The sequence below is a fragment of the Thermobia domestica genome, chromosome 13, assembly GCF_964235325.1.
Source record: "Thermobia domestica chromosome 13, izTheDome1.hap1.1, whole genome shotgun sequence".
NCBI classification, from domain to species: Eukaryota; Metazoa; Arthropoda; class Insecta; order Zygentoma; family Lepismatidae; genus Thermobia; species Thermobia domestica.
The window spans coordinates 120,536,333-120,561,967 of NC_137466.1; the positions used below are offsets into that span (position 1 = coordinate 120,536,333).

General features: G+C 34.7%; 1 protein-coding gene across 3 annotated transcripts in view; it reads left to right on the top strand.

Annotated features, from left to right (window-relative positions):
• The first annotated feature begins 8,387 nt into the window (after window positions 1–8,387).
• Window positions 8,388–25,635, top strand: part of Esyt2 (extended synaptotagmin-like protein 2) — a 107,777-nt gene continuing 90,529 nt past the window's right edge. For 2 of the 3 annotated variants that reach the window (XM_081736340.1, XM_081736342.1), the window contains exons 1-5: window positions 8,388–9,291; window positions 15,000–15,041; window positions 17,539–17,679; window positions 20,966–21,042; window positions 22,020–22,086. In XM_081736340.1, coding sequence (XP_081592466.1) covers window positions 9,010–9,291; window positions 15,000–15,041; window positions 17,539–17,679; window positions 20,966–21,042; window positions 22,020–22,086 — 609 coding nt within the window. In that variant the 5' untranslated portion in view covers window positions 8,388–9,009. The remainder of the gene's footprint in view (window positions 9,292–14,999; window positions 15,042–17,538; window positions 17,680–20,965; window positions 21,043–22,019; window positions 22,087–25,635) is intronic. The other variant, XM_081736341.1, reaches the window with a different exon arrangement.

Sequence of the window (25,635 nt, forward strand, 5' to 3'; positions counted from 1 at the left end):
CCCTGTATATCTTTGTCTTTAGTCATGGACCTATTCCAATTCCCCGTCATTCTCATATATCTTTCCTTCTTCGTAGGAGATTTTGTATATCACAATAAGTATGAGCTGAAATTGGAATTGAAGCATGTTCAAAATTTCGAGCCTACGCACACTGGACGAAATGCACAATCTGACTGTGCAAAAGTCCAAAATCAAGTTGCTTGGAATTGCATCCATTGTGCCCGTAATGAGCTGCTGAATGAACTCATTTTCATCTGTGTTTGTCTTCTCCAGTCCCAGTCTGCTCCAGACATATGTTGTAACTGCAGCATGTTTGTCAGTTAGGGTTCTTTTCTCACGCCAAATATCAACACTTCTCTCCGGGATACAGATATCGTATCTGAAATTATTAAACACATCATCAGGTTGCAGTTTTCTGCAGCTAATGTCACTATTATTGCATACGAGAACATTCATTTATTGCACATAAACAAATTTCGAGGCTGATATAGGTAGATATCTTTATTGTTTCCCCTTAAAATGAAATATCAACATATCTTTTTGTACGAACAGCAACTTCCGATGTTGTACGCGTGCTACTTGTGGTAAACGCATTTAATTTTTCAGTCAATTTGTACTTCAGTCATAGTACATCCCTGCAGCATCAAATGCAGCAGTTCTCGATTCCTAACAGTCAAACAAACGTTGAGCACGATGGGTTAACTTTGACCCTCTAAATCTGACCAACATTAGTAATACCTGCTGCTGTCCTGTATTACAACCCGTCTTTTATACGTGAAAATCCATTTCCCTGCAGAATGTCATATTTTTTTACTGTTGTTCCTGTCATCTCTGATTTCTTTGTGACTCATTACGGGTGCAATGGGTGTAATTCCAAGCAACTTGATTTTGGACTTTTGCACAGCTAGATTGTGCATTCCGTCCACTGTGCTACGGGTCGAACCTTGACGCCTGGATAAACACCCAATGCGAAAACCACTTACCGGCGCTGACCAGTTACTCGATGCTGCACAAAAACGGTTAGCTAGTTGAAAACCTCTCATGTAAGACTAGTCTAGATTCTCAGGCCTGCATGAAGAGACGATCATTGAGTTACTCATAATTTCCTTCTTCAACTCAGAAATGGGTTAAATTCACCTTCTTCAATGAGAAAAATGCGTCGAAACAATCATCAAATTGAAGCTGAGGTTTTAATGTGGGCCTCGCAGGCAAGAAAGAAGAAAAATGGCAGACATTACTTTCTAATCCCTTAAATTGTATAAAGACATGAAGGAATATTAGTTAGATTTCAAGATATTTTAACTTAAAATGTACTTAGCAAACGTATGGCTTTCGTAACTAGTAATTTAACTTGTCAGCTTTACATGAAGGATTTGTAGCATAGTTGTATTGTACGAAACTGCTAAACGGCACACTTAGAGTCAAAGTCCTGTCGTATCAAGTGCTTTTCTTCGTCAAATTTTATTGTTTAGGTAATTTTGTAAATCTATTATTACTTTATTATTACTTTATTATTATTATTATTATTATTATTATTATTATTATTATTATTATTATTATTATTATTATTATTATTATTATTATTATTATTATCGATCATTCCAAACCCCCAACAGTTCACAGATTCAGTTTTAGATATGTGGCGTAAAATAAAATGTAAGTTGTGCGAAAACTGTGTGTACACGTTGGAATACCTGTAACATCCAGTTATTTGCCGCAAATTCAGTCGTGCCTGACTGTGAGCACAACCTAGTGTATATTGGCGTCTCTTGCATGTAAAATTTGGAGGGGACATCAAATAAACTGATTTAAATGGTACTACCTAGTCCAATCTGTTTTATTATCTTCGATTCCATTTGTTACCTTTCTGCTTACCTTCACGGACTCCCTTAGGTATGTCAAGAACTCTTTTATAATCGTTTCACAGCCTGAATATTACATTCCAAATAAATATAATGATTAGACTAGTATTTATATGTTCTGTCGTTAGTAAATGAATTAAATTAGAATAAAATATTGAATATTTTGTACTTCAAAATTTTGGGGGGACGTCCCCCCACCAGAGACGCCCATGCTAGTGTGAAGCACAGCGTAACGAAGTATAATGATCGTGAGAAAAATCGAATTCGTAGTTTCAACGGATTTACACGTTTCATGGCTCCTATATAACGAAAAAGTGATTTTGAATATTCGTTCGTCTGGAGCAATCTAACGTGTTCACTCACCTAGAAATCATATCATTCAACGATTACGTATCAAATTTTAAATTTAAAATTCTCTAAGCTAGTTTGTCGAATTTTCTTCCTACCTCAAAAATAAGAGTAGTTTACTGAGAGATGAAAATAAAGAAAATATGATTTTCTCAAAAACGTTTCTAACGATTTTTTAATATTTCATATATCAATATTGCATTAACAACTCTATATTGTGATATAAGTCATTTCTGTGGAGAAAAATCTACGAGTGGTAGTTTATTCATGGCGGTGAGTACTTTTCTAACGATGTTCTCAAAACTGACTTCGATGCTTTTGTTCGTCTTACATAAATATATATTTAATTAGTAACCTTACAGTATGGTGTAAGTAATTTGGTCTGAAAAAATTTACGAAGGATAGGGTTTTGCTTGAAAAAAAAAAAAAAAAAAGACCCATGGAAATTCGTTCACATTTCTTAAATATTTTATCATTAATACCTTGGCAATACGGCATAACTCATTTATCCTAGAAAAAAGTCCACGAGAGAGATTTTATTCTTTGATGTGGTTTTTCGGATATCATACCTCAAAAACAACGGAAATATTTTCATATTTCATCAATATAGATTTCTGTGATAACTCTGTGATGCTGAGGAAATTACATTGTACTAAAATATCCATAATGAGCAGTTCGGGGGGAGCATTTTTTTTTTTTTTTTTGTAGTTTTCTACAATACTACTCATGTTATTTTGTTGGTATTTGATTTTAAAAAAATATCATTAATTACCCTAACAAATGGCATAAGTATTCCATTTGTAAGCAACCCACAAGAAGTATTTTATTTTGAGGGTTCGGGAGTTTGAGTTTTCTTCGAATGGAGTTTCCTGAAACTGCCTTATAATTTAGTTCGTATTTTACAAGAAAATGTTTCCTTAATAACTGCAGCATAACATGATTTCTTGTAAGGAATAGGAGCGGGATAGTTTAGTGTTGTAGCTCATATAATTTATTTATTTTCCTTGAAGTCGTATAGAAATGCAACTTACGTTTACTTAATTTCTCAACTTCAATTATAGGAAGTTGAAAAGCTACAATCAATTTATTCCTTACTGAACATAATTTTCCCTTCAGAGAACAACGAAACGATGAATGAATAGAAGCTGGATTGAGTCGAGAATGAGGATATGAATTTATAACCTCCAATTCTGGAATCATCTCCATACTTTTCACACAATTAGAGCTTGCTTTACGTAACACTAAATCATTCTACATGAAACTGGTATGCTAATGCACTCGTTTAGATTTACAACTAATTAAAACTCAGAACGGCATCGATCTTAAGATAACTAATCCAAATCTCTTTCAGCATCTCATCTATAAAGTCGGTCCCGTAATGTTTGGCACCAATGCAAAGGTCCAATTACTGCAATCTTTGAGTCACAAAACCTAAACGCACGCCAATGCTTTCAGTAATAGTCCATGGTGTCAATCTGGCGATCACAGTGAAGACATTCTGGGAAACTCAAAGTCCTTGGCATCCATCCTTCTCGTACTATTTGTATTAACAATGCCAGAGGGTCAACATACGTGGTTCGTTTACTTACTGACGGCAACGCTATCATCGAAGACCTATTTCAAAATGGGGTTTTCATATATCGTTGTTACCACAGAGTTAAGCTATATCAAACACCACCACCCCTCTCTCTCTTTCTTTATTGTGAATTGGAACCATGATTGATTCTTTCCACTCTTGTGGCAATTCTTCCTTGTTCCAGATAAAAAGAATGAGTTTGTGTATCTTGTTCCACAATTTTTTCTTCTAGCTAAAATTAACTCAGCCGGAATTTCGTCTACACCCGGAGATTTGTGTTTCTTTAATTTCATTATAGCGTTTTCTACTTCTGTTTGGCTAGGCTTTGGAATATACAGTTCTGCTGTGTGCATTTCCCTTTCGCTACGAACATTTGTTTTTGGTTGCGTGTTAACCAAATCGTCAAAGAAATCTTTCCGTCTATTCAAGATGCTATCTGTATCAGTAAGAATTGTTCCATCGTCTCTCTAATGTATATGCGCAAGGTTGATACCCTTCCTTAAATTCGTTGATGCTCTTGAACATATCTGAAATGGTTTTCTTTCACTATTGTCTTCAAGTTCATTAATTTAAACTTTGAAAAAATAGCGTTTCTCTTTTCTGAACATTTTGGAAGTTTCCCGTCTGATATCAACGAAATTTAGTTTAGTTATATTGTTTCGATTTTGTAGCCAATGCAGTTTCGCCTGTTTTCCCTTTTCCGTTAGTTTGATGTATTCCTGGTCGAACCATCATGATTTGTTACTACGTATTTCCGCGTGCCCCAATTTTTCTCTTGCTGAAATTTTAATGCTATCCCTAATTTGAACCGAAGTACCCTCAACATTAGTCCTCTCAAAACCTTCTAAAAACGAGAATCTATTACACTTCAATCTGGTATTCATCTCTAGCCTGGTTCTCCTCTAATTTATTTAAACTAAACCCCTCCGTATTCAGATGTTGAATATTTTCTTTATTCAACGATAATCTCTCTCTCTCTCTCTCTCTCTTGTTATTACTGCTACCAGATAGTGATCAGTGCCACAGTCGGGTTCTCTGAACGAGCGAACATCAATTATGCTAGACTATCTTCTTATATCTAATAAAATGTGATCAAATTGATTGTGTGTTCTCCCATCTGGCGAGGTCCATGTGTATTTATGAATGTCGCGATATGGGAATTTTGAACTCTTCACGATAAGGTTTTGGATGTTTTAAAGTTCACGAAACAAACGCCGTTGTCATTACTTTCCTTATGCAGACTTTCTTTCCCTATAACCGATTTGAAAATATCCTGTCGCCCTACCGCAAATCCTCTAATAGAATTTTTATATGGTATCGCGGGACTTGGTCCAATACCTGTGATACTTCTCCTTAAATAGTGTCTTTTGTATCGTCATTCTTATCTTCTGTTGGGGCATGCACATTTAAAACAATAATATCACACCACCGACTCTTAAGAGTAGACCTAATAAAAGAAAGTCTAACATTGACAAATTCAACCCGTTTAAGATTCGAAATTAAAACACTATTTGTATGGTCACTGGAAATTAATGCTGTCACATATTTCGAACATTTTAGAAGCACATAGTTTCTAATGTATTGAAATTTCATTTTTTTATTGATAGTATGAAACATTACAAATAGTTGTACTGTAAATTTCTGTAACTGATCTCCAAGTGAATCTGTTACGAACCAAAAGTAGTTTTGTCAAGTTTAACAAAAAGTCCAAATACGCCTCTTAAAAACAGTTCTTATGTGTAAAAGAAGACATAATAGTCGCTTTTGTTGCAATGGTTAGTCCAAGCAGCTTGATATAAAAAAAATCAACATAGTATAACAATAAAAGCTTCATCTCTTATATGAAAAAAATGAGGAAGGAAAAGCTTGGTGTGGTGAGTGTAGGGGGCGCCGGAATCTCTAGCTACGGCTCTGCTTGCGGTCACTCGAGCTCAGATTTACTAACCTCAATTGGCTTCACGATCAGGCTGATTTCTGATTGTTTGCTTAATATTGAAGAAATATCACTAAGATATTGCAATTTTTAACTTTATATTATGGGATATTGATTATATATTGAACCGACAAAGATGGTAGAATAGTCGTGGCGAAGCTGTGACGTATGGCTTCATAATTTTGCAGTACGAGCACAATTTCTATTTTATAACATTTTTACTCTAAGTAGTACTGATTTTTTTTGTTGTTGCCGCTAGAGGCATTGACTGGTACACTCTCTCAAAATTGGTTTTAACTAATTATTATCATAACTTTTAAATCCTAAAATTTCGAGACATTCTTGGGACAGTGCGACACTGTGTTAAGTCATAGTTGCAGGAATCTACTGTAAATAATTAAAAAAAAAAAAAAAAAAGATGTTCAAAAGCATTTTCGTGTTGATTTATGTTCCTTTTCGGCCATTTTGTGAATCATCCGCCATCCGCGGTTGCCGTGCCACCCAATCCCACTAATAATCGAGAGTTTACTGTACTTAGTAGTACATTCATTTTGTTTGGAAATGAGATAATTTTCTTCAGTAAAGAAAAGAAATATGAAAGCAATATCAAAATCTTGACTAGATAAGAGTCACTTTCGGTATCATCCATAAGAAACAAAACTAACACCAATCTGCTAACTTTTATATCCTCTGTCATCATAAATCTACGTTATTTCCTACAAAGATTTTTTTTTTTTTTTTATGTATAATTCGTAACAATCTCGTTGTCCTTGAGGAACAAGATTTTATGTTCACTTTCTGTTTCCAAGCGAATCGTGATTAGTGATATGCAATCTTATTTTTTTAAAACTTTCACTTTTTCTTCTTGAAAGACTACACGCTTACTTGAAATTGATTATATTCTATGTCTTAACAAAAATAATAATCAAAAGCAAAGTTAAGATTTCTTGAATATAAAATTCAGAACACAAATTATATTATTAATGAATGTTCTAGGAACCTCGATGGCTCAGTGGTAGAGTACTCATCTCTCCTGCGCGTGGTCCTCTGGTTCAATCCCAGCTCGTACCAGTGGGCTTTGGGGTGAGCAACCGCAGTGTACAGTGTTTTCTTTGGTTTCCTTTCCTCCTCCTATTTTCCTCACTTTACCTTTTCATTCATTATCATCATCACAGTCTCCTTTAATATCGGTGCATAAACGTAGAAAGTTAAACTAAAAAAAAAGAAAAAGAAAGAAAGAAGAAAGAGCGAGCGAGCGAGAGAAAATATTCTAAGGAACCACTCATAAAATAATATATACATAAGATGAAATGATCAATGTTTTCTTGATACATTGTTCATTGTTTAGAGATTAATCGATAAAGTTAGTGATCTCAAATTCATTGACCTTGGCGAAAGATCTTTAAAAAATCTTTCAGACTGAGGTTCCAGTGACTCATTGATCACAGCACTCCTCTAGTGTTGCCAGTTTCTTTTTTTAAAAAAAGGAATATTTTACTATATTTAGGGGGAAAAGCAGGATATATTCAGAATTTTACATTTAACACACCCATAGGCCTATATGGTTTCACATAGTTACATAGAATAACGTTAATTGTAAACTAAGAAATGTATAATACTTTTCTCAGTGTGAGTTTATCTGGTTCAGATCCCATATTATGCTGCAAGTTCTCGTCACATATAGCCTAGGTGCTGAAAGGGACACTTAACTCTAATACAGCCAAACAAACAAATCACACAAATCATTGTTGCCTTTTAATTGTATTTTAATGAATACTTTGTATCTTAAAAAGTCCCACATCTTTCGTATACGTTCAAAAAATCCTTGAGGACATATCGAAATCCATATCCAATTGATATTTCGCTTTTATTATTTCCGAAGTTACACCACCCTGATTTCATGCTACCAACCTGTTCCTGCTATTGGTAACGCTTTTGATTAAAAAAAAAAAAAGCATCATATCATTAGTTGTGCTTAGTTTATTTTGTTTATGTGAATTGTGCAGTGGTGATGTTCTCTTTTACGAAAAGATGCTTAACTGACTGGCGCGCTAGAAAAAAACATTCTTTTTTCCTGAGCGCCATAGCGTTACGAAATTAGATTAAGAACTTAGATAACAAAACAACTTTTCAACTTTAATGGAAAAATCGTTATCTTATATTGTTGTATGTCCATGCGTTATCAAACGGAGGGATCCCAGCTCACGCTAAATCAACTGGATTTTGTAGCGGACAAACACCGTGTAGGTGGGTGTTCTCGGGGTTCCTCTGTTCCGTTCCATTTTCTTCACTCCATCATTTTCCTTTATTATCATAATCACCGTGTCCCTGATTGGTGCATAAGAGAACGTTAAACTAAAAAAAATGAACTATAGTTAGTCTAGATGCGCCTCTGATTCAAGACCCCTAAAGTAAATTACTGATGGCACACTGGCCTTCTGACAACTCGATATCATGGCTTAAATTACGTTATCGTGACACCATTCTCTTGATCAGCTACCAGGGTTAAGGGTACTGAAACTGAATCAGGGACATTTAATATTAATCATCGTACAGGAATATGCTGTTTTTAAGTTTGGCAACGTTGGAAGCTGAATTGTCGATGACGTAACTATTCCCTCATATGTGCATTTATCGTACATTAATGCTACCTGCTGCCATCTGCCAGTTTACGAATACTCGTGTTCAGTCCGTGCACTCCTAAGATTTAAGAATTGTGTTTGCTTGTATATGCATTTTATAAAACATAGACTTTCAAGCATTGCAATTTTATACGAACACTTTAGAAAAATCATTAAAAATAAATCAAACTACACTAGAAATTATATTTTTAAGTCGTGTTAGAAAAATAGGATAGCAAAGTTGATAACGTAAAAGGAATATACTGTGTAGATTTTCTACTATGTACTAGTGAGAGACTCAGTGTTGCGATCTAACGAATTGTTTTCATCAGTTTTCGTTACCGTGTGCTGGGTACAATCTTATAGTTTAACAGATTATTTGTTGTTGTAATTTTACTTAAGGTCAGTAACCTTAAAATAAGTTATTAGATGTGTACAGTATGAAGCTGTTCATAAAATGAACACGTAACGAAATTAGAACAGGGTTGAGATCACTGTATAGAATTAAGGAGAAGACTATTCCCAGTGCGAGCTGCAGGTGTGTGTCAGGAGGTGTGTACTTTCGCCCGTCAACGAGATGAAACTGAAGTGAATCTCGTGCAGAAACTTAAAAGTAGTGAATGACACGAATCTATCTTATTATAGAAAAGTTTGTATGTAAATAACAAAATGACAGAGGAGAAGGAAGTTGCTATCCAAAAACGTATTGGTGGTAGCACCATAGGCAGTGTATTCTATTCGTTTGCGAAGAAAATAGGAACAGTTGTTGTTGTTTATTTGTGTGGATATTTTGAACTAAGTGTTGCTTGGTTGATTGGACCAGTGGTTTTATCTGTTATACGCGATGAATGGAAGAAAGAAAAGGAGTACAAGCGAAATCTTGCTAAAGCTGCAGCTACAACCAGTGAAAAGGAAATTATACTAGCTCGTGTGGATGATTTACCATCGTGGGTGAGTTTATAAGCTTTTTTTAAACCTTGAATTGTTTCTACCTTAAGCACATTTACTACATCGTTACACCTTAATTTCAGTGAACGTTTAGTAGGGACTCAAATTGTCACAAAGGAAGATACAGATAATTTTTGATAATCCTATTCTGTATACATTTTGTAGTGTGACATACGGGGGATTCCCTGTAATGGCATTTTGATGGTATGTTTTCAATATCTTTCGCAATAGTTTGGGTAAGGGGCATTCAATGAGTTCACTAACATATGAACCATTCTTTCTGTATTCAGTTTTGCATAACATTTCAAGTTGTCGAAGCTTTCCACTGATATAGTCCAACTCCAATCCAATAAGTGGCTCGTGCAGTATAGTCGCTGACTCACTCGCCTTTGGTGCGAGGTGATCCCGGTTCGACTCCCGGTGCAGGCACTCGATCGAAAAAATGTAAAAACTTTTTCCATACTAATTGAGAAGTCCGTCATAAAAATGGCAATTTTAGGATTAAAATCCGTGAAATTATGTAAAAGAAGATTCTGAAATGTATTAAATTCCACTCTTGGAGGAGTGTTTCACAATGTAGGAAGCCGGTATTTCACGTTTACAACTGTAATGGTACTAGGGATATGGGCTGATATTTAGTATCTTCCCCAATCTCGCACATATAAGATCTCCAGTGTTACTTCACAAAATATAGCTGAGGGAGCGAAGGGGGTTAGAAGCCCCTAATGCCCCTTTTTTCCCCTACCTTGCGACAGTTTAGACAAAAACAAGGTACTTGGTTTTGGAACCATTCGGGGGGAGCACTCGGTTCGATTCCCGGTGTGGGGCTCTCGGTCGAAAAAGTGTTGAACAGCTTTTTCAGGCCAGCCATCTTGAGTGAGGTTTTCGGGAAGATCCTAGAACACAGGTCTCCCGAGCTAAAACCTCGCAGGGTACGTTGTTTTCTGTCTTTATTACAGTTAAATGGGAAGAGGTACCTATGTTCTAGAACCTTGCCAGGTTTTCCTGGGTTTCCCCTCATTCACACGAGGCAGATGCCGAGATGGTACCTAATATAAAGGTCCCAGGGCGCTTCCTCCCCGATCCTTTTTTCCTTCCCTTTCATCGGATAATGTGCTCGCCGCGGGACGTCATTCCTCATATAGGTACGAGACGGGCTAAATGGGCTTAGATGCCGATAGCCCATAAATCTAATTCCTAATCCTAATCCTAACTGTGATTTGACATCCAATGTAACCTTAGTACTGAAACGGAGTCTAATACAGTATTAATTATTAGACTGCTTATAGCCTACTAATCGCAAGGATTTTTTCGACTGAACCGAATGTTTCAGTGGCTCAGGGTTGCGTTCAGTAGCTCCAGGTTGATTTGCTTGTATTCACGTCTATGGATAAAGTAAGCTGAGGCATAAGTGTTAGGTTTTACAGTCAGATGGATTTTTAATTCACTCGGAGGAAAGATGCATGAGTACAATTATAAACCATTAATTTGTCAAGTATTCAATATCATCTCTGGTGTTACCGAAGTCAATACAATTCCTGGTACAGGCATACGAGTTATTGTACTCTTTACAAAATTATTTTACATCCCTTTTCGTGCTTTAAATAATACTTTAATACATCTAAAGTGTTATTTTTCTTGACTCGTGTCCAAATAGCTGTATACAGAATTGTAATACAGGTATCTGCAAACTGATCTTTCATAAGCATGATTATTCATGCGAAGAACACACACCAATCAGTGCTAGGTAGTGACTACAAGCAAGTATTGCATGTTCTCGTCCAAGGCAGGACGAAGCTGGTGGGTGCAAAGATGGTGTGCAGTGATTGAGAGTATGCACGTAAACTATTATTCATGCAAAAAATACACACCGACTTTTGCTAGGTGGTCACTACAAACAAGAATTGCACGTATTTCCGTTCAGGGCATGGCGAAACTGGTGTTCCCGTACAGAAGTGTGTCAGTAGCGAGATTGCACGAAGGAACGGTGGGTGTGCTCTTAAACGAATATTTCCTTAAACACTCCAATCGTTACTCATCTTAGGAAATTGATTGATGGTGTAGAATTCATAATATACAGTCGTACCTCTTATCCAAAAGTAGTAGAACCACAATCAAAACACGTTAAAGTATTATTTATTTTTTAATTTACCTACTTGCATATTTATGTATAATAAATTATTTACGTCCTGTTCCTCCAAAATTGATTATTTCGTTTTGTATCACTTCAACCCTTCTGGGTCCTTTGTAAGTAAATTTCCAGTTGCTGCGTTATTTACCTTAGAAATTAATCCTCAAAAAGTCCTCTGAATTTGGGATGAACTTCCCGAGGACGAGTTTGTAAGCAAGAGAAAAGGTTAAGAACCCAGCATTAGGAATGTTACGACGGTTCCAGAGAGGGCCGAAATGATACAAGAGGAAACAGTCATTTTCGGATACAAGGTCAGTGCTTATTTTTTGAATACTGGAGATAGTAAAGAAGAAGAAGAAAAGAATCAGGCGAGAGCGCTATTTAAAAAAGTAGAAAAGTAAAACTTCTTATTAGAGATGGGATACAAAATATTAAAAAAAGGGAAGATGAATTTGTAACAGATCGACTTCATGAAAGATTTAATTCTTATGAGAATGAAGAGATTAACCAAGGACCATAGTACATAAAACCCTGCAGATTTATAGGAAGAAGTAGTGGCACATTACTGATTATGATTTTTTTTTACTTCTTGTTTCTGATATAATCATTTTTTATATTTATGTGTACTGAATAACTTACGAGAAGAATTGCATAATTCGAAGACCTATAAAATGATTCTGCAAGAAACTAAAAGTAATAACCATAGAGAAATTTTCGAATCAGTCAGTCCATAGTTCTAAGATAAAGGACTTGTTTCTTTGCACATATTTCTTGTACTTGTTTTGAGCAGCTGAATTTAAGTTACCTTTCCCGATGAACGAATGATCAGAACCGATATATAAAACTTCATATTGAATGCTTTTTTTTTTTTTTTTTGACAAAATTTGTTTCCTTCAGAGTGATCGTAAAACCAGGAGAGAACTAATTATAAGCCCAATAGATCTAATGGACTTAGTTAAGTTTATTGTACTTTGAAGTGCATTTTCATGACTAAATGCACACATTGGCATAAATGTTATTCTATTATAGTAGGCGAGGATGCCTCATGAAAACAATTCAAAATGGAAAGTATTCAAGTTTTAACATGGCAGAACTTCTCAGATACTTGCCTGTTAATCGATACTACCTATTTATTTAATTAATCCGATGTCTTATTTGTAAAGTGTCGTGGAGAAATTATGTGAGGTAAACGTGAACCTTAACTTGAACTGCTTATCACCGTGTGCGTAGGTTTCCTCATTCATTTCTCATCATCACCGTCTCCTTTAGCCTAATCGGCATAACCGTGGGACGTAAAAGTCAAAGATTTCATTTCATTTTTTCTGAATTGCTTATATTCCAAAATAATATCTTTTTGTTTTAATTTTGACCAGGGTTGGCAAAAACCATGGCTTTTATTAAAAAAAAAAAGTTTTTTTTTTTGTTTAAACCAGGTTTTTATGGTTTAAATGATTTGCTCTATATAGTCATATCATATATGGACATAAATAAGTTTGTTTCGCCTTGATGTTATTATGCAACAACCGGGTTATGCTGGAAGGGGTCACATAAGCTTAAAGCGGAATAAAAACCGCTTCTCGAGTTACATCCGAGAGAAATTGTCCTCCATTTGAACTCGGAACCAGGACTAATTGGCCACAAATGCGATACGTCTGCCGACTCACTCATGAAGGAATCCTGATAAAAAATACGTTGTACTGATCTTTACATGCTTCTTAATATAACTGTCAAGAGTCATTTCAGAAGGACAAAAAGATAAACAGTTGCACAAGTGAAACCATTACACAGAATTACATATGAACAATTTCAAAGTACTACGGAGTACAGAAGAACTAATTTAGTTCAAGTTAGTTAACGACTTTTGTTGGTCCAAATTAAAGAAATACACCGACTTAATCTGCATATCAATAAGAAAAGTGAATAAAGATACGAATTATTTGAGTCCACTTTGGCTCAGACTCATTTATACATAAATAGATACCAAAGATACTTATTTCACTAAAGGCCTCTCGTGAGGTCTGTATGACCTTCCCCCCCCCCCCCACACACACACAAAAAGTACGGCATTTTCGATGTATTTTATCAATAGTAAACATTGAAACGAAACAATATTTAGAATTTTTCTTCGATTGCAATTACATAACAATAATAACTACAAAAAATCACAAAATAAACATTTATAAACTTATAAAAAAAGTTGCTTTTGTAGTATAATCTTTTTGAGTAATGAATGGAGAATTTAGGTCTGAATATAATACGAATAATATATGGGAGTGAAACGTGATAACCCACAAATGTGTGTTCATCAAGATTTTACAAACACTTACACTTTTACGAACATTTTTTTGTTTTTTGGTTTAAACCAGCCAACCCTGATTTTGACAGAATACCATAATGACTCTATATTAGTTCTATATTATTTACATGAAATAACAAGAAAAATCTCAAACTCCTGTAAGAAAAATTTGATATTTGTTCTTTGAACTCCCAACTGCCAGAATTACGCACACTGTCTTGTCAATCATGCAATACCGGTAGGCCTATTTAAGTTATTTAGTAAAATAGACGTTTTAAATGTGTTCTATTTCTATGTATAAGGAAGTTATAAATGAAAATGCCTGACCATAAAAACGATTATGTTCTTTATGCTACAGAAACAAGAAAGCAAATAATAATAATAGGCTCAAATTTATTTAAAACATTTACAGTCCCTGTTTTGTTTTGGAAGACGTAAATAGCCTTTATTGCCAGCTACATTAAGAGACTTGCTAAAGACATTAATTAGACATTAGAGTAGACATTAAGACTAATGACTACTCAGTCAAAATTTGAGTCCGAATCTATTGAGAAAAGTTCATCTTTATACCTAGAAACTCACTGGTGCATTTTCCCTACCACTTATCTTTCTACTATAGACTGTTCGTGTCCATGTAGAAGAAGAGGACGAAAAAAAAAACTACTGTATCCGCATCGGAAAAGATGCTCTTCAGATGTAATGTACACGCAGTTATGTATATCACATATGTTTATAAAGCCATCCACATTCGGCAGACTTTAAGTAAGAGTTCCAATAAACAAATAGGAATATAAGTTTTATACTCTTGCTAAAAGGAAACGCTGCTATAATTCCCCCATTTTGTTATGTCATAAGGCAATTATAGCACTCCTGGTAAACCATATCATTTATCGTAACGACTGATGTAATTATTTTTTATAGTGCTTTGGAACGTGATTAAAAAGGAATTTAAAAAAATAAATAAATAAATGGCTAACTTAAAAATAACGCCAAGCAAAGTGTTATGAAATCCTCATGCAGTGGCAGAAGCAAGGTTTTTTTTTTTTTTTAACCTTACAACAGCTACTATATCAAGTTAGAAAAAAAATATGCTTGTCTTGTGTAGGAGTTATGCTAAATAACATATAATACTGAATCGAGCAGTAAAACTAAAATATTTAGGACTTATGGACCCATCCCATAACTGCCGTGTACCAGAGTTGCCACACGTCACTGTATGTGTTGGTACATTGCATATTGCTGATTAAAACATGTCAAATGACTCTTGTTCATCTCTTATTACAGGTCTTTTTCCCTGATGTTGAGAGAGTAGAATGGTTAAACAAAGTGAGTACATTTTCAGCTTTTTTATTGGTTATTTTCTTTTACGATAGAAATTAGTTTATATTTCTAGTAGCTAACAATTGCTGGTTTTCAGGATTCAACTGACAATCAGTTTGGGTGTTCCGCAAAGTAAAATAGGTAATTTTTTAAAAAAATACCTACTTGGTATGTCTTCGTGTAGCTGTGTAATACTTCATCATCCGTATGTTGTAGATTTTCTAACATAACAGGTGTAGCCTTGTTTGTAAATAACAAACTTTACACATTTCTTTTCTGAAACACTATAAAATTTTCAACGTAGGTATGTTTTTAAAATACATAGCCTAGTTGAGTAATGGCCATTTGGAGAAATGATATTAACATAGTCTTTATACTGCATAATATTATCAAGATGTGAAAAACTATAATGTTTAATGCAAATCTAAGTTAATATATTTGAATAATTATCTTCTATTAGGTATACACAGTTGCTTTTTTACATTTTAACCAAGATATTCGCTTGGCTTCATTAGGTTATATGTACTAAGAAAATTTAACTATAAATAAACCAAAAGGACCAAAATTAAAATAAAAATTCAATGAAAAAGAAGATAAAACATTCTATACAAAAACATATATTTTTTTTAATATGATGTATTGGAAACTGATAATTATGAACTGATTATATATATTAGCTTTATTATTGTATTTGACGCGCAGAACACGTGAGAATTAAAATAATCTATCACTCACGTTTCTGCTCCAAAGGTAAGGAAGTTCCTATATTATTGTGTGATCTGTCTTCACCGTCCTCAATCGGTAATTTCAAAGTTGAAGATGGTTTCCTCTTCTTTTAGTGATGCCCTCTTATCTTTGTTTGAAATACAAATGTTCATTCTTGTTACTGAAAATGATATCTTCTCACGTTGTGACTGATGGTTTTGCTGTTCCTGTGCAGATAAGTTTCGTCCTTACGCAAAGACAGTTGTAACCACCACAGACAACATACAGACTTTCTTATAAACCAATAATTTCTGCTGGTTGCGAGAGAAACGAAAGCGCGGGACTACAAACATGAAAATCTAAACATACGAAAACTTTTTTTTTTTTTTCTTTAACAAGAAAAGGACACTTGTTTCTAAAACAAAGACAGAGACATTCTATTGAAAGAAGAAAATCATTTGCAACTTTCAAATTACCGATCGAGGAAAGTGGGAACTTACCGAATGTAATCAGAAAGTGGAATTCCTTTAAAGCTGGGAGGTGAGTGACTATTGTTCGAATACTAAAGTTTGTAGCGACTTATTGAGCGTATGAAACCGCATAGATATATGGAAAGCTTTGTAAATCATTACGAAATTTATTTCGCATTGCACGAAGTTGAAAGAACACATTCTCGTGATGATGAAGAAGCTGTATTATGTTTGTCAAAACATCTACAGCCTACTAAACATTCATTTCAGAATGTATTAAGTTTTACACCGAGCTACCTCCAATATCGAATGAAACGTATTCGAAGCGTATTACATTAGGAGAGGAGACTGTCGCGTAACACTGAAAAGGAAAATCTGATAAGGACTGGGATGACATTGTCACCAATTTTATTAATAAAATTAAACTTAACAGAGTAGCAACAACGTTATTACAGTTTTTGTTATGTAAAGAAATTTCAGAATTACAAAATTAGAGTTTACGTATCATCACTTAATTGGGAACCAGCATTCAATTGGCTGCATTGGATATGGCGAAGTTCCAGTTGAAGAAGAATTCACAAAAGGACTTTAAAAGAATTCACGTATCTTGATGAACATTGTGATAAATCAGTTAAGGCATAAGTATACCTTGTAGAAGGAGATTATACATATACTTTAATTGGTTAAGTAGGAGACCTTCCGGAAAAAATTAAAAGGGTTTTCTGTAAGAAGACTAAGAAAATAAACTATGATGTGTAGATAATGTGATCAATGTAAAAGTATGTACTAACACTCACTATGATTTTTCGAGTGTGATTTCGCGGAAACAAATCATGTTGCCTTCGGCGACTAGACAGTAATGCAGAGCTTTATGTTCACAAATATTTTTTACATTTTATTCAACGTAGTGCTTTCACACAGGATATGTCTGAAGATTGACATCGTTGATTGCTTTTATCTTGGTACCGCTAAGTCGTGAGTTAGTATGCATTTAGTGATCACTAAATATTTTAATAACTCTCTTCTGATTTTAGTATTTTGTGTGAAAAAAAGGACTAAGTTCCAGAATATGTAAATAAATAAAAAGTGAAGCTGAAGCTCCTTACCACTGTCTAGTCGTAGAAGGCAACATGATTGGGTAGGAATACAACAATCCTTTTGTGATTCCCAAGGGACATTGTAGGTAAATGTTAATTAATCGCAACATCATGTGCCCGATGGTATCTGTGTGAAAGTGTGAAGGATGTAATCAATTAATTAGATCTATAAGTTTGGTTTAGTGAATTGAAATTATCCCTGCTATATATTTGACTGATTTGTCTTTTCAGATTTTACGTCAAGTTTGGCCAAACGTAAATCATTATGGTCGAGAATTGTTAAAGGAGACCATAGAACCCAGTGTGCGAGATAGTTTGGCGTCATATAAATTTAGTGGATTTAAATTTGAGAGAATGATACTTGGGAGCATTGTGAGTTTTTGTTTTGTTTATTTGTAGATAAATATGTCATATAAATGTTGTATAATTAATATTTTGATTCTAAGACTAACATGTCAACTAAATGAGCTCAATTTGGGCAGTTTCGGGTAGAACATTGGAATTTCTGTAGAGATGATTTTATTACCAATAATGAAACTAATCAAACCATTATAGTATGGTTTATGCGTATAAAGCATATATTTAAAAAAGTCAATCCAAAATACACTTTGTGAGAACAAAATTCAATATTAATTGCATTAGGGATTCATGCACCGCATCATCAGTGAAGTGAAATTGGTGACAGGGAATGGAATTTGGACAAATCAGGAAACAATATCAATACGTCACGTGGACCTAAAACGTTCGAAGGACTGAAAATCACAGGATGCGAAGTGGGGATCAAGTCGTTTTCTTTTATATGGCTTTTAATTCCATTCATAACTGTATCCCTGGTGCGACTAACTTCTTTATTCATCTATATCTAATTATTCTTTTGTTCAAAATTAGTTTTCACAATGTCTTAACTTTATTATTTTCTGTACGTTATCTACGAATTTTCACATTCATAAAATAGAGTGGATAGATTTATACTTTAAATAACCCGAATTGAATTCCCGGTGGGAGAGCACAAACACATTAATTTGACAATCATTCACTCATTAATCATCGTCTCTTTTAGCCTAAAGGCCATAACTGTGGAACGTTAAATTAAAAAGAAAAAAAAATCATTTCACATTTTCTTATTTTCTTGGGTATTATTACTGGCTGCAATAAAAAAATTGAGGTCACGTGGACCTAAAACGTTCGAAGGACTGAAAATCACAGGATGCGAAGTGGGGATCAAGTCGTTTTCTTTTATATGGCTTTTAATTCCATTCATAACTGTATCCCTGGTGCGACTAACTTCTTTATTCATCTATATCTAATTATTCTTTTGTTCAAAATTAGTTTTCACAATGTCTTAACTTTATTATTTTCTGTACGTTATCTACGAATTTTCACATTCATAAAATACAGTGGATAGATTTATACTTTAAATAACCCGAATTGAATTCCCGGTGGGAGAGCACAAACACATTAATTTGACAATCATTCACTCATTAATCATCGTCTCTTTTAGCCTAAAGGCCATAACTGTGGAACGTTAAATTAAAAAGAAAAAAAAATCATTTCACATTTTCTTATTTTCTTGGGTATTATTACTGGCTGCAATAAAAAAATTGAGATAAAACAAGCATTATACATTTTCTGACTTTTCCACTTTTTTTTTTTTTTTTTTTTTTAATTTTCCATATTTCTTATTTTTATATTGACTTTATTCTTGTGTATTACCTCCACAGCTGAATAACTTATGTAACTCTTCTACATTCTTATAATTTGGTGTGGTGTTTTTGATTTGCATATGGTTCCTTTGTTGATTCATAGGTTATAAATTAGGGTGTCAGTCAAAAAAAAAAAAAAAAAAAAAGTAAGTCTGATGTGCTGTGAACGTAATCGAACTCGGGATAGCAAAGCCGGTGCTAGATACATTTGTAGCGTGTAACAATTGGCAAAAGGAAAGGGATTTTTTTTTTTTATTAATAATCAATTAATTAATGAGAAAAATGTAACAAAGAATGCTCCGCATCGGTTAACTAAATAGTTGGCCAATATGATCAAACATCAACCATGGATCAATCGGATGATATCCAGAGTTAAAAGAAATCATGGATTCTTCCATATTTCGACAGAAAACAACACTTACTGCTGTGTTGTCCGTGGTTCTTTGTTCGCCGGTCATCATTAAGCTTTTCAAAAGCTTTTTTGTTACTGGAGATGAATAATAGTATCTATTTCAACGTCAAGATAAGAAAAGAAAGTTTGAATTGTTGCAAGCAAGCAAAACCCTGTAGAAAACTTAAGTGATCCTCATTCATGTGGTGGTGGTGGTGTACATCTAGTATAGGGTGACCAGACGTACTTATTTTCAAAGAGCTGTCCTGCGCATTGCGAAGACGCCTAGAAAATTGAGAAATGTCCTTTTTTAAAATGTCCTGAGTTAAATTATTTGCAATATCTTTCATTTTCTATTAACAACAAAATTATTTGCAATATCTTTCATCATTCTCTATTCACAACATTTTGAATCAGAGATACCCTGTTCCTGAGTGATGAACCACTGTGTTTTTTAACTCCTCAAAAGATTAGGGAAGGAGAACAATCAACAAACCATTGTTTTACAATACATTGTTTGTACTGAGAAGAGTTTGTTGACACCGCTAAAGTAGGAAAAGTTTCTTTTTCAACTTATGACAGTGATGCTAACTAAGTTGAGTAGAAGTTCCCTTGTGCCGGTCTAAAATTTTCTCTCATTTCTTAAAATAACATCACGCTCCGAAAATCGATAAACAGAAATTTTTAGCCCAACACGAAGTTCCACTATACGTTCATAAAAATAAACCACTTTGTCATTCATCAAAGCATTTGGAGTTGTGTTGAATTTGTTCAATACTTTTGTTCAGTACTTTTCTTCTTACCAAAAATCAATTATTAACTTAACGTTAAATGAAATAAGGACATGCGTATTGTCGACGCAGTAAACTATCATAAATTATTATACTTGTGTCCTACTTTTTGCTTGTCAGAATCTGGTCACCCTAATCTAGTATGAACATCAGAATGTCCTTATTACGAATTGCCTACAAGGAATCTAGCGCCACTACGGAGCTTCATTGTCAACAATTTTGTTGACCTAATACCGTTAAAGTACTGATTAAGTTTCTAATAATTCTAAGCATTATTCTAATAAATTTCTAAGCATTAATAATAATAATAAAGCTACGAAATAATCACCACCACAATTTTATAATTAGAATAGTTTATTCACAGATCACCACAAGCTGTATAACCTATAATACAAGAAATATAAAATTATTTTCTTTTTGTAATTTTAACATTAATAGGTTAATTTGGAAAGGTACATGAGTAATCTAGAAGTATTTATTTCTGTGAAATTTAATTATTTAAAATCAATTTTAACTTTTCCATGTCATAAAGATTACTTAGTCAAGTTGGAGATTAGTACCTTTCGTTTAAATTGTGTGTACATAATAAATTGTCTTTGGTCAGAACCTATATAATATTGGTCAAAATATTTGACATTGATTAATATGAACACTAAAAGTGGTTTTAATTACTTATACATTAAATACGCCTTCATTTATAACTTTTTTTTTTTTTTTTTTTTTTTTTGTTACATAGTAAGCGTTCATTACAATAGTATTATGTTTGTTTACAGCCTCCAAGAATTGGCGGTATAAAAGTTTATGACCGAAATGTATCGAGAAGCGAAATCACAATGGATATGGATATATTGTAAGTATTTTATTTATTTATTATTTCTTCCATTTTATTTGACACATCTGTTCTATTGTTTGTAGAATTCGTACTTCACGGGTTTTCTTTTTAAAATTGAAGTGTTTATATAATATATCACCATTGGAACAACCGTAGATTTAAATGAATTTACAAATAAACAAGTAAATAAAGGATTATAATAAACTTAGTTATCTTTCTACAATTTTTGACGTCAGTTTTGAATTTACAAGATCCTTCACGGAAGAGTTCATTGCATTGGAGTCGGGGGCGCGGTGGCTCATTGGTAGAGCGTTCACCTCCGGTGCTTGGGGTCCTGGTTCGACCCCAGCTCGCGCCGTGTGGACTTTGTGGTGGTCGAACACCGTGTACGTGGGTTTTCTCCCGTGTGTCCTCCCGCTCTTCATTTCATCATTTCATTCATTTCTCATCATCACCGTCTCTTTTAGCCTAACCGGCATAACTGTGGGACGTAAAACTCAAATATTCATTTCATTTCATTTTTTGCATTGGAGTCAATTTGCATAGTTGAATGGTGTAAAAGAAATGAAATGAAATCTTTTGAGTTTTATGTCCCACGCTTATGCCGGTTATGCTAAAGGAGACGATGATGATGAGAAATGAATGAAATGGTGGAATGAAGAAAGTAGGAGGAAACGGAGAAACCCGAGGAAACCCACACACACGGTGTTTGTCCACTACAAAACTCACTTGACGGGAGCTGGGATTGAACCCGGGACCCCATGCATAGTTGAATGGTATTAAGTACAGGATATTCTGTTGAAAGTTCCAGACTCGACATTACTTTACCCTTCAGTTTGTTATAATTTCTATTAACTCTTTTAATATAGAGTGAAGCTCAAGAGCAAACTCAGTTAATAAATATTTGTAATTGAGAATTTGCGCTTATAATTTGTATTTATTGTTTTAGTATTAAATGTAAACTATTTACCATGCATAATTTCTGTTCATTGCAGTTACGCTGGTGACTGTGATATTTCATTTTCTCTCGGTGGCATCAAAGGAGGCATAAAGGATTTTCAGGTATTTCGTTGTTTTTAGTTTCAAATTAATGTAGTTTCTCGCGAAAAATGTGAACGATTTCCTTTGCATCTGAAATTATTCAGGTGAAAAACTAGAAAAATCTATAGTGACTACTTCACTACCCAAACAACGACTTTCCTGGAGAGTAAAAAAATTCCACTGAGCCAAGAATTATACCTAGTTATATCATAAATATTGTTAGAGGTTTGGAAATGAAACACAGACACAGTGTTGACGATGTGTTGATATCATTTTGTAAGATGATACATGAAAGTATGGAGCATGAAGAGCACCAGTCAGTTTTCAAAGTGTCCACCTTGTGCCTGGATACAGGTACAGAGTCTTGTTGGGCATTCGTCAGTGGAATTATGAACAGTGTCGAAAGGGAAGTGGCCAGCTATCTTAACCAGGCCGCGCTTCAGGGAGCTTACATTACGGTATCTATTCTTGCAGGCCATTGAATGAAGCACTGACCACAATTTGTAGGCAAGCGAGTTCAGATCCGAGAGAGCCAGTCTAATGTAGAGATGAAATTTGGGACGTTGGCCTCTAACCATTCCTGTGTTAACCGTGTTTTGTGCGTGGGAGCAGAATCCTGTTGGAAGTTCCACTCATGGTTGGGGAACATTGTGACACTCAGTGGTTCCACAATGGGCTCCAGCACTGTGGTTTGGTATACGATAGCCGATGTCTTCTTCCCTTGTTTACAAAAATGGAGTCGTGTTGTGCTGTTGAAGCTCACATCCACCACATCATGACTGATGGTGGGTGACGGGACCTTTGCACCTGGAAACACGTTCATCAGCTTACACTGATGATGGGTACACGGTCATTTTGAGCAGTAAAGAACTGCTTGACTGTGAACAGCTTCTCGTCGGAAAGGAGAATTGCTTTGTGACTATTTCCTGCGTAATGCATGAATAAACGTTTAGGTTTCACCACTCTTTGCTGGCGTAACGCATCGGTCAAGAAGTGACCTGTACGTTTGTAGGATCTGAGTCCCAGGTCCTGATGGAGCACTCATGACATGGTTGGTCTCGAAATGAACATCTCTCGCAAATCACTGATTGAATTCTAAGGAGATTTCGCCGGATTTTTGCAGTTACGGTTTTAACTGTTTGTAGTGTCTTCACTGTGCACCGTCTACCGCTACACTGGACACTTCCCATTTCATTGTAACGCTGGATCGTGCGGTAGACAAATCATTCATTGATTTGCAGGAGTTTCAGGGTGGCGAAGATCTGTGGTGGTGGCATGCTCATATTGTGTAGCACTATGAATGCAACATGACTCTCGTAGTCGCCCCACTTCATTGTTACACGTTCCTACTACCATGCATCTCACCGTGGAATGAACAGCCCAGGGACCCACATCATTCACGACACCGAGATGGCAGCACTCACCTATACACAGCATGGTCGAACAGCAGTCAAATCCTCTGACAATATTTATAAAGTAACTTGGTGAATAGAATAAAAAGCATTCAATTCTTGTTACGATGGCAATACATAACAATGTATACAATCTCTGTTCAGAATAGATTGTTGTTTTATCTCAAACAGCAGTTACTTTCTTTTGAAGTAATCTCTATTGATGATAATGCACTTTTGGTAACGGCTGTACAAGTCCTGGAAAGCCCTGGCGTACTCGTCTTTAGTTATGGTCTTTAGTTGGGTCCTAACCTTACGTTGGATATTCGAAATGTCCGAAAATCTCTGCCCCTTCAGGGCTGGTTTCAATTTGGGGAACAAGAAAACTGGGTAGTATGGTGAATAATCGAATGACACAGTTCTTCTATTGACCAGGAACTGCTGCAAGAGAAAGGGAGTGTGTGGCCGGGCATTATCATGGAGCAGGGTCCAGTTGCCTTGTTTAGCGTACTCGTGGCGTACCCGCTTGATCTGTTGCAGCAAACATTTCGATATTTCCACTTACGTAGCGGCATTTAACGTGTTGCCGTCAGATAGGAATTCTTTATAGATGAAACCCTCAGAGTCAAAGAATACCACGAGCATTGTCTTGATGCGAGATCTCTCACTTCACACTTTCTTGCTTTTCGGTGACTCTGGACCATGCCACTTCATACTTCGACGCTTACCATCAGGCACCAGATATCGGTTTGTTATGATGGTACGCTTTTTCACTGTGGGATATGAAGGAGCGTCTCTTACCTCCCAGAATAGCTTTTTCTAAATTGTTATAAATTTTTTAATGTTAATAATAATGTATTTAAGAAAACATTTCTGTACAGCAGTGAATACTATATGTATTTGAAATACCGTTACTATTTCCCTAAACAGAAAAAAACAAAAAATAATAAAGTTTCATTAGATATTTTATTTTGGGCTCACCTAATCAAGTTACATTAGATATTTTTTCTTTGGCTCACCTATAAAATTGGTATTTTAGATTTATGATAATTTTATTCTGACTGTGTGGGTCTCCTTTGGCTTCATTCTTCTTTTGTGAAGATATTGAAGCACATCCGCAGCTTATTTTAGTAATCGTCAGTTCAAGCTTGTAATTAATATGATGTATAATAAACATTGTTGTACCAAATTTCACATAAGTAAATCCCCACGCTAAGCGGGTTTGCATATCCAGGCTCCTAACTATGAAAATATTTACGATCACTCCAACCCCAATCATTTCACAGATTCAACCTGTTGTATATAAGTTATTAGGACGTAAAATTGAATATAATTTATACGAAAAACTCTTTTATGCATTGCAAGACCTGTAACGTCCAAATATTCACCACAAACTTATAGTTGTATCGACATAAACAAAACAAAAAAAAAAAAAAAAGTGTGGAGCACGAAACCACTTTACACAAAAGTCAAAAGAGATCATTGAGGACATAGCACCTGGTCGAGCGGTTTGTGTCACTAGTCTATCAATCAGAAGTTTCTGTGTTCAAACCCTGTAGAAAATATTAGTCTTTTTTTCTGAAAAGTGTGTTCCTATTTTCATCAGAGAACTGAGAACATTTCTTTGAATAAATCTTTGGAAACTACTTTTCTCTCAAATTCGGTTAGAAGCGAACATTATATGAATTGCTAATCTAAAATCCACAGCTGAGAACAAAATATTAAGTATGTTCAATATGTCATTATTATCATTTGATTTGTAATTAAAAACTAATTATAAGCATTGACGATTTCAGAAGATTCTCCCCGGTAATGGTCAAGATATGAATGAGAAAAATACTGATAAAACATTATTAGTCTACTTTGAGCATGATCGAAAATAACTTATGCCCACGAAGGGGAAATTTATGTCGACAGGGTCTCTAATTCTCCGACGGGTCATGACCTGAAATTATCATTGTTTGAAAGGTTTCCTTAACAAATAGAATATTATATTTATTTCTCGTTCTACGTTTTGAAATGGAAAAATCATAATTTTAAATAGAATTATAATACGATAAGCATAAAGATTTATACAACTAATGAAGTAAATATCCTTGTGTAAGTTATCGATTTCTATTCGGATTAAAACTCGAATACTCGTTTGCATCACACTTTAAAGTAATTCCTCTCTATATAT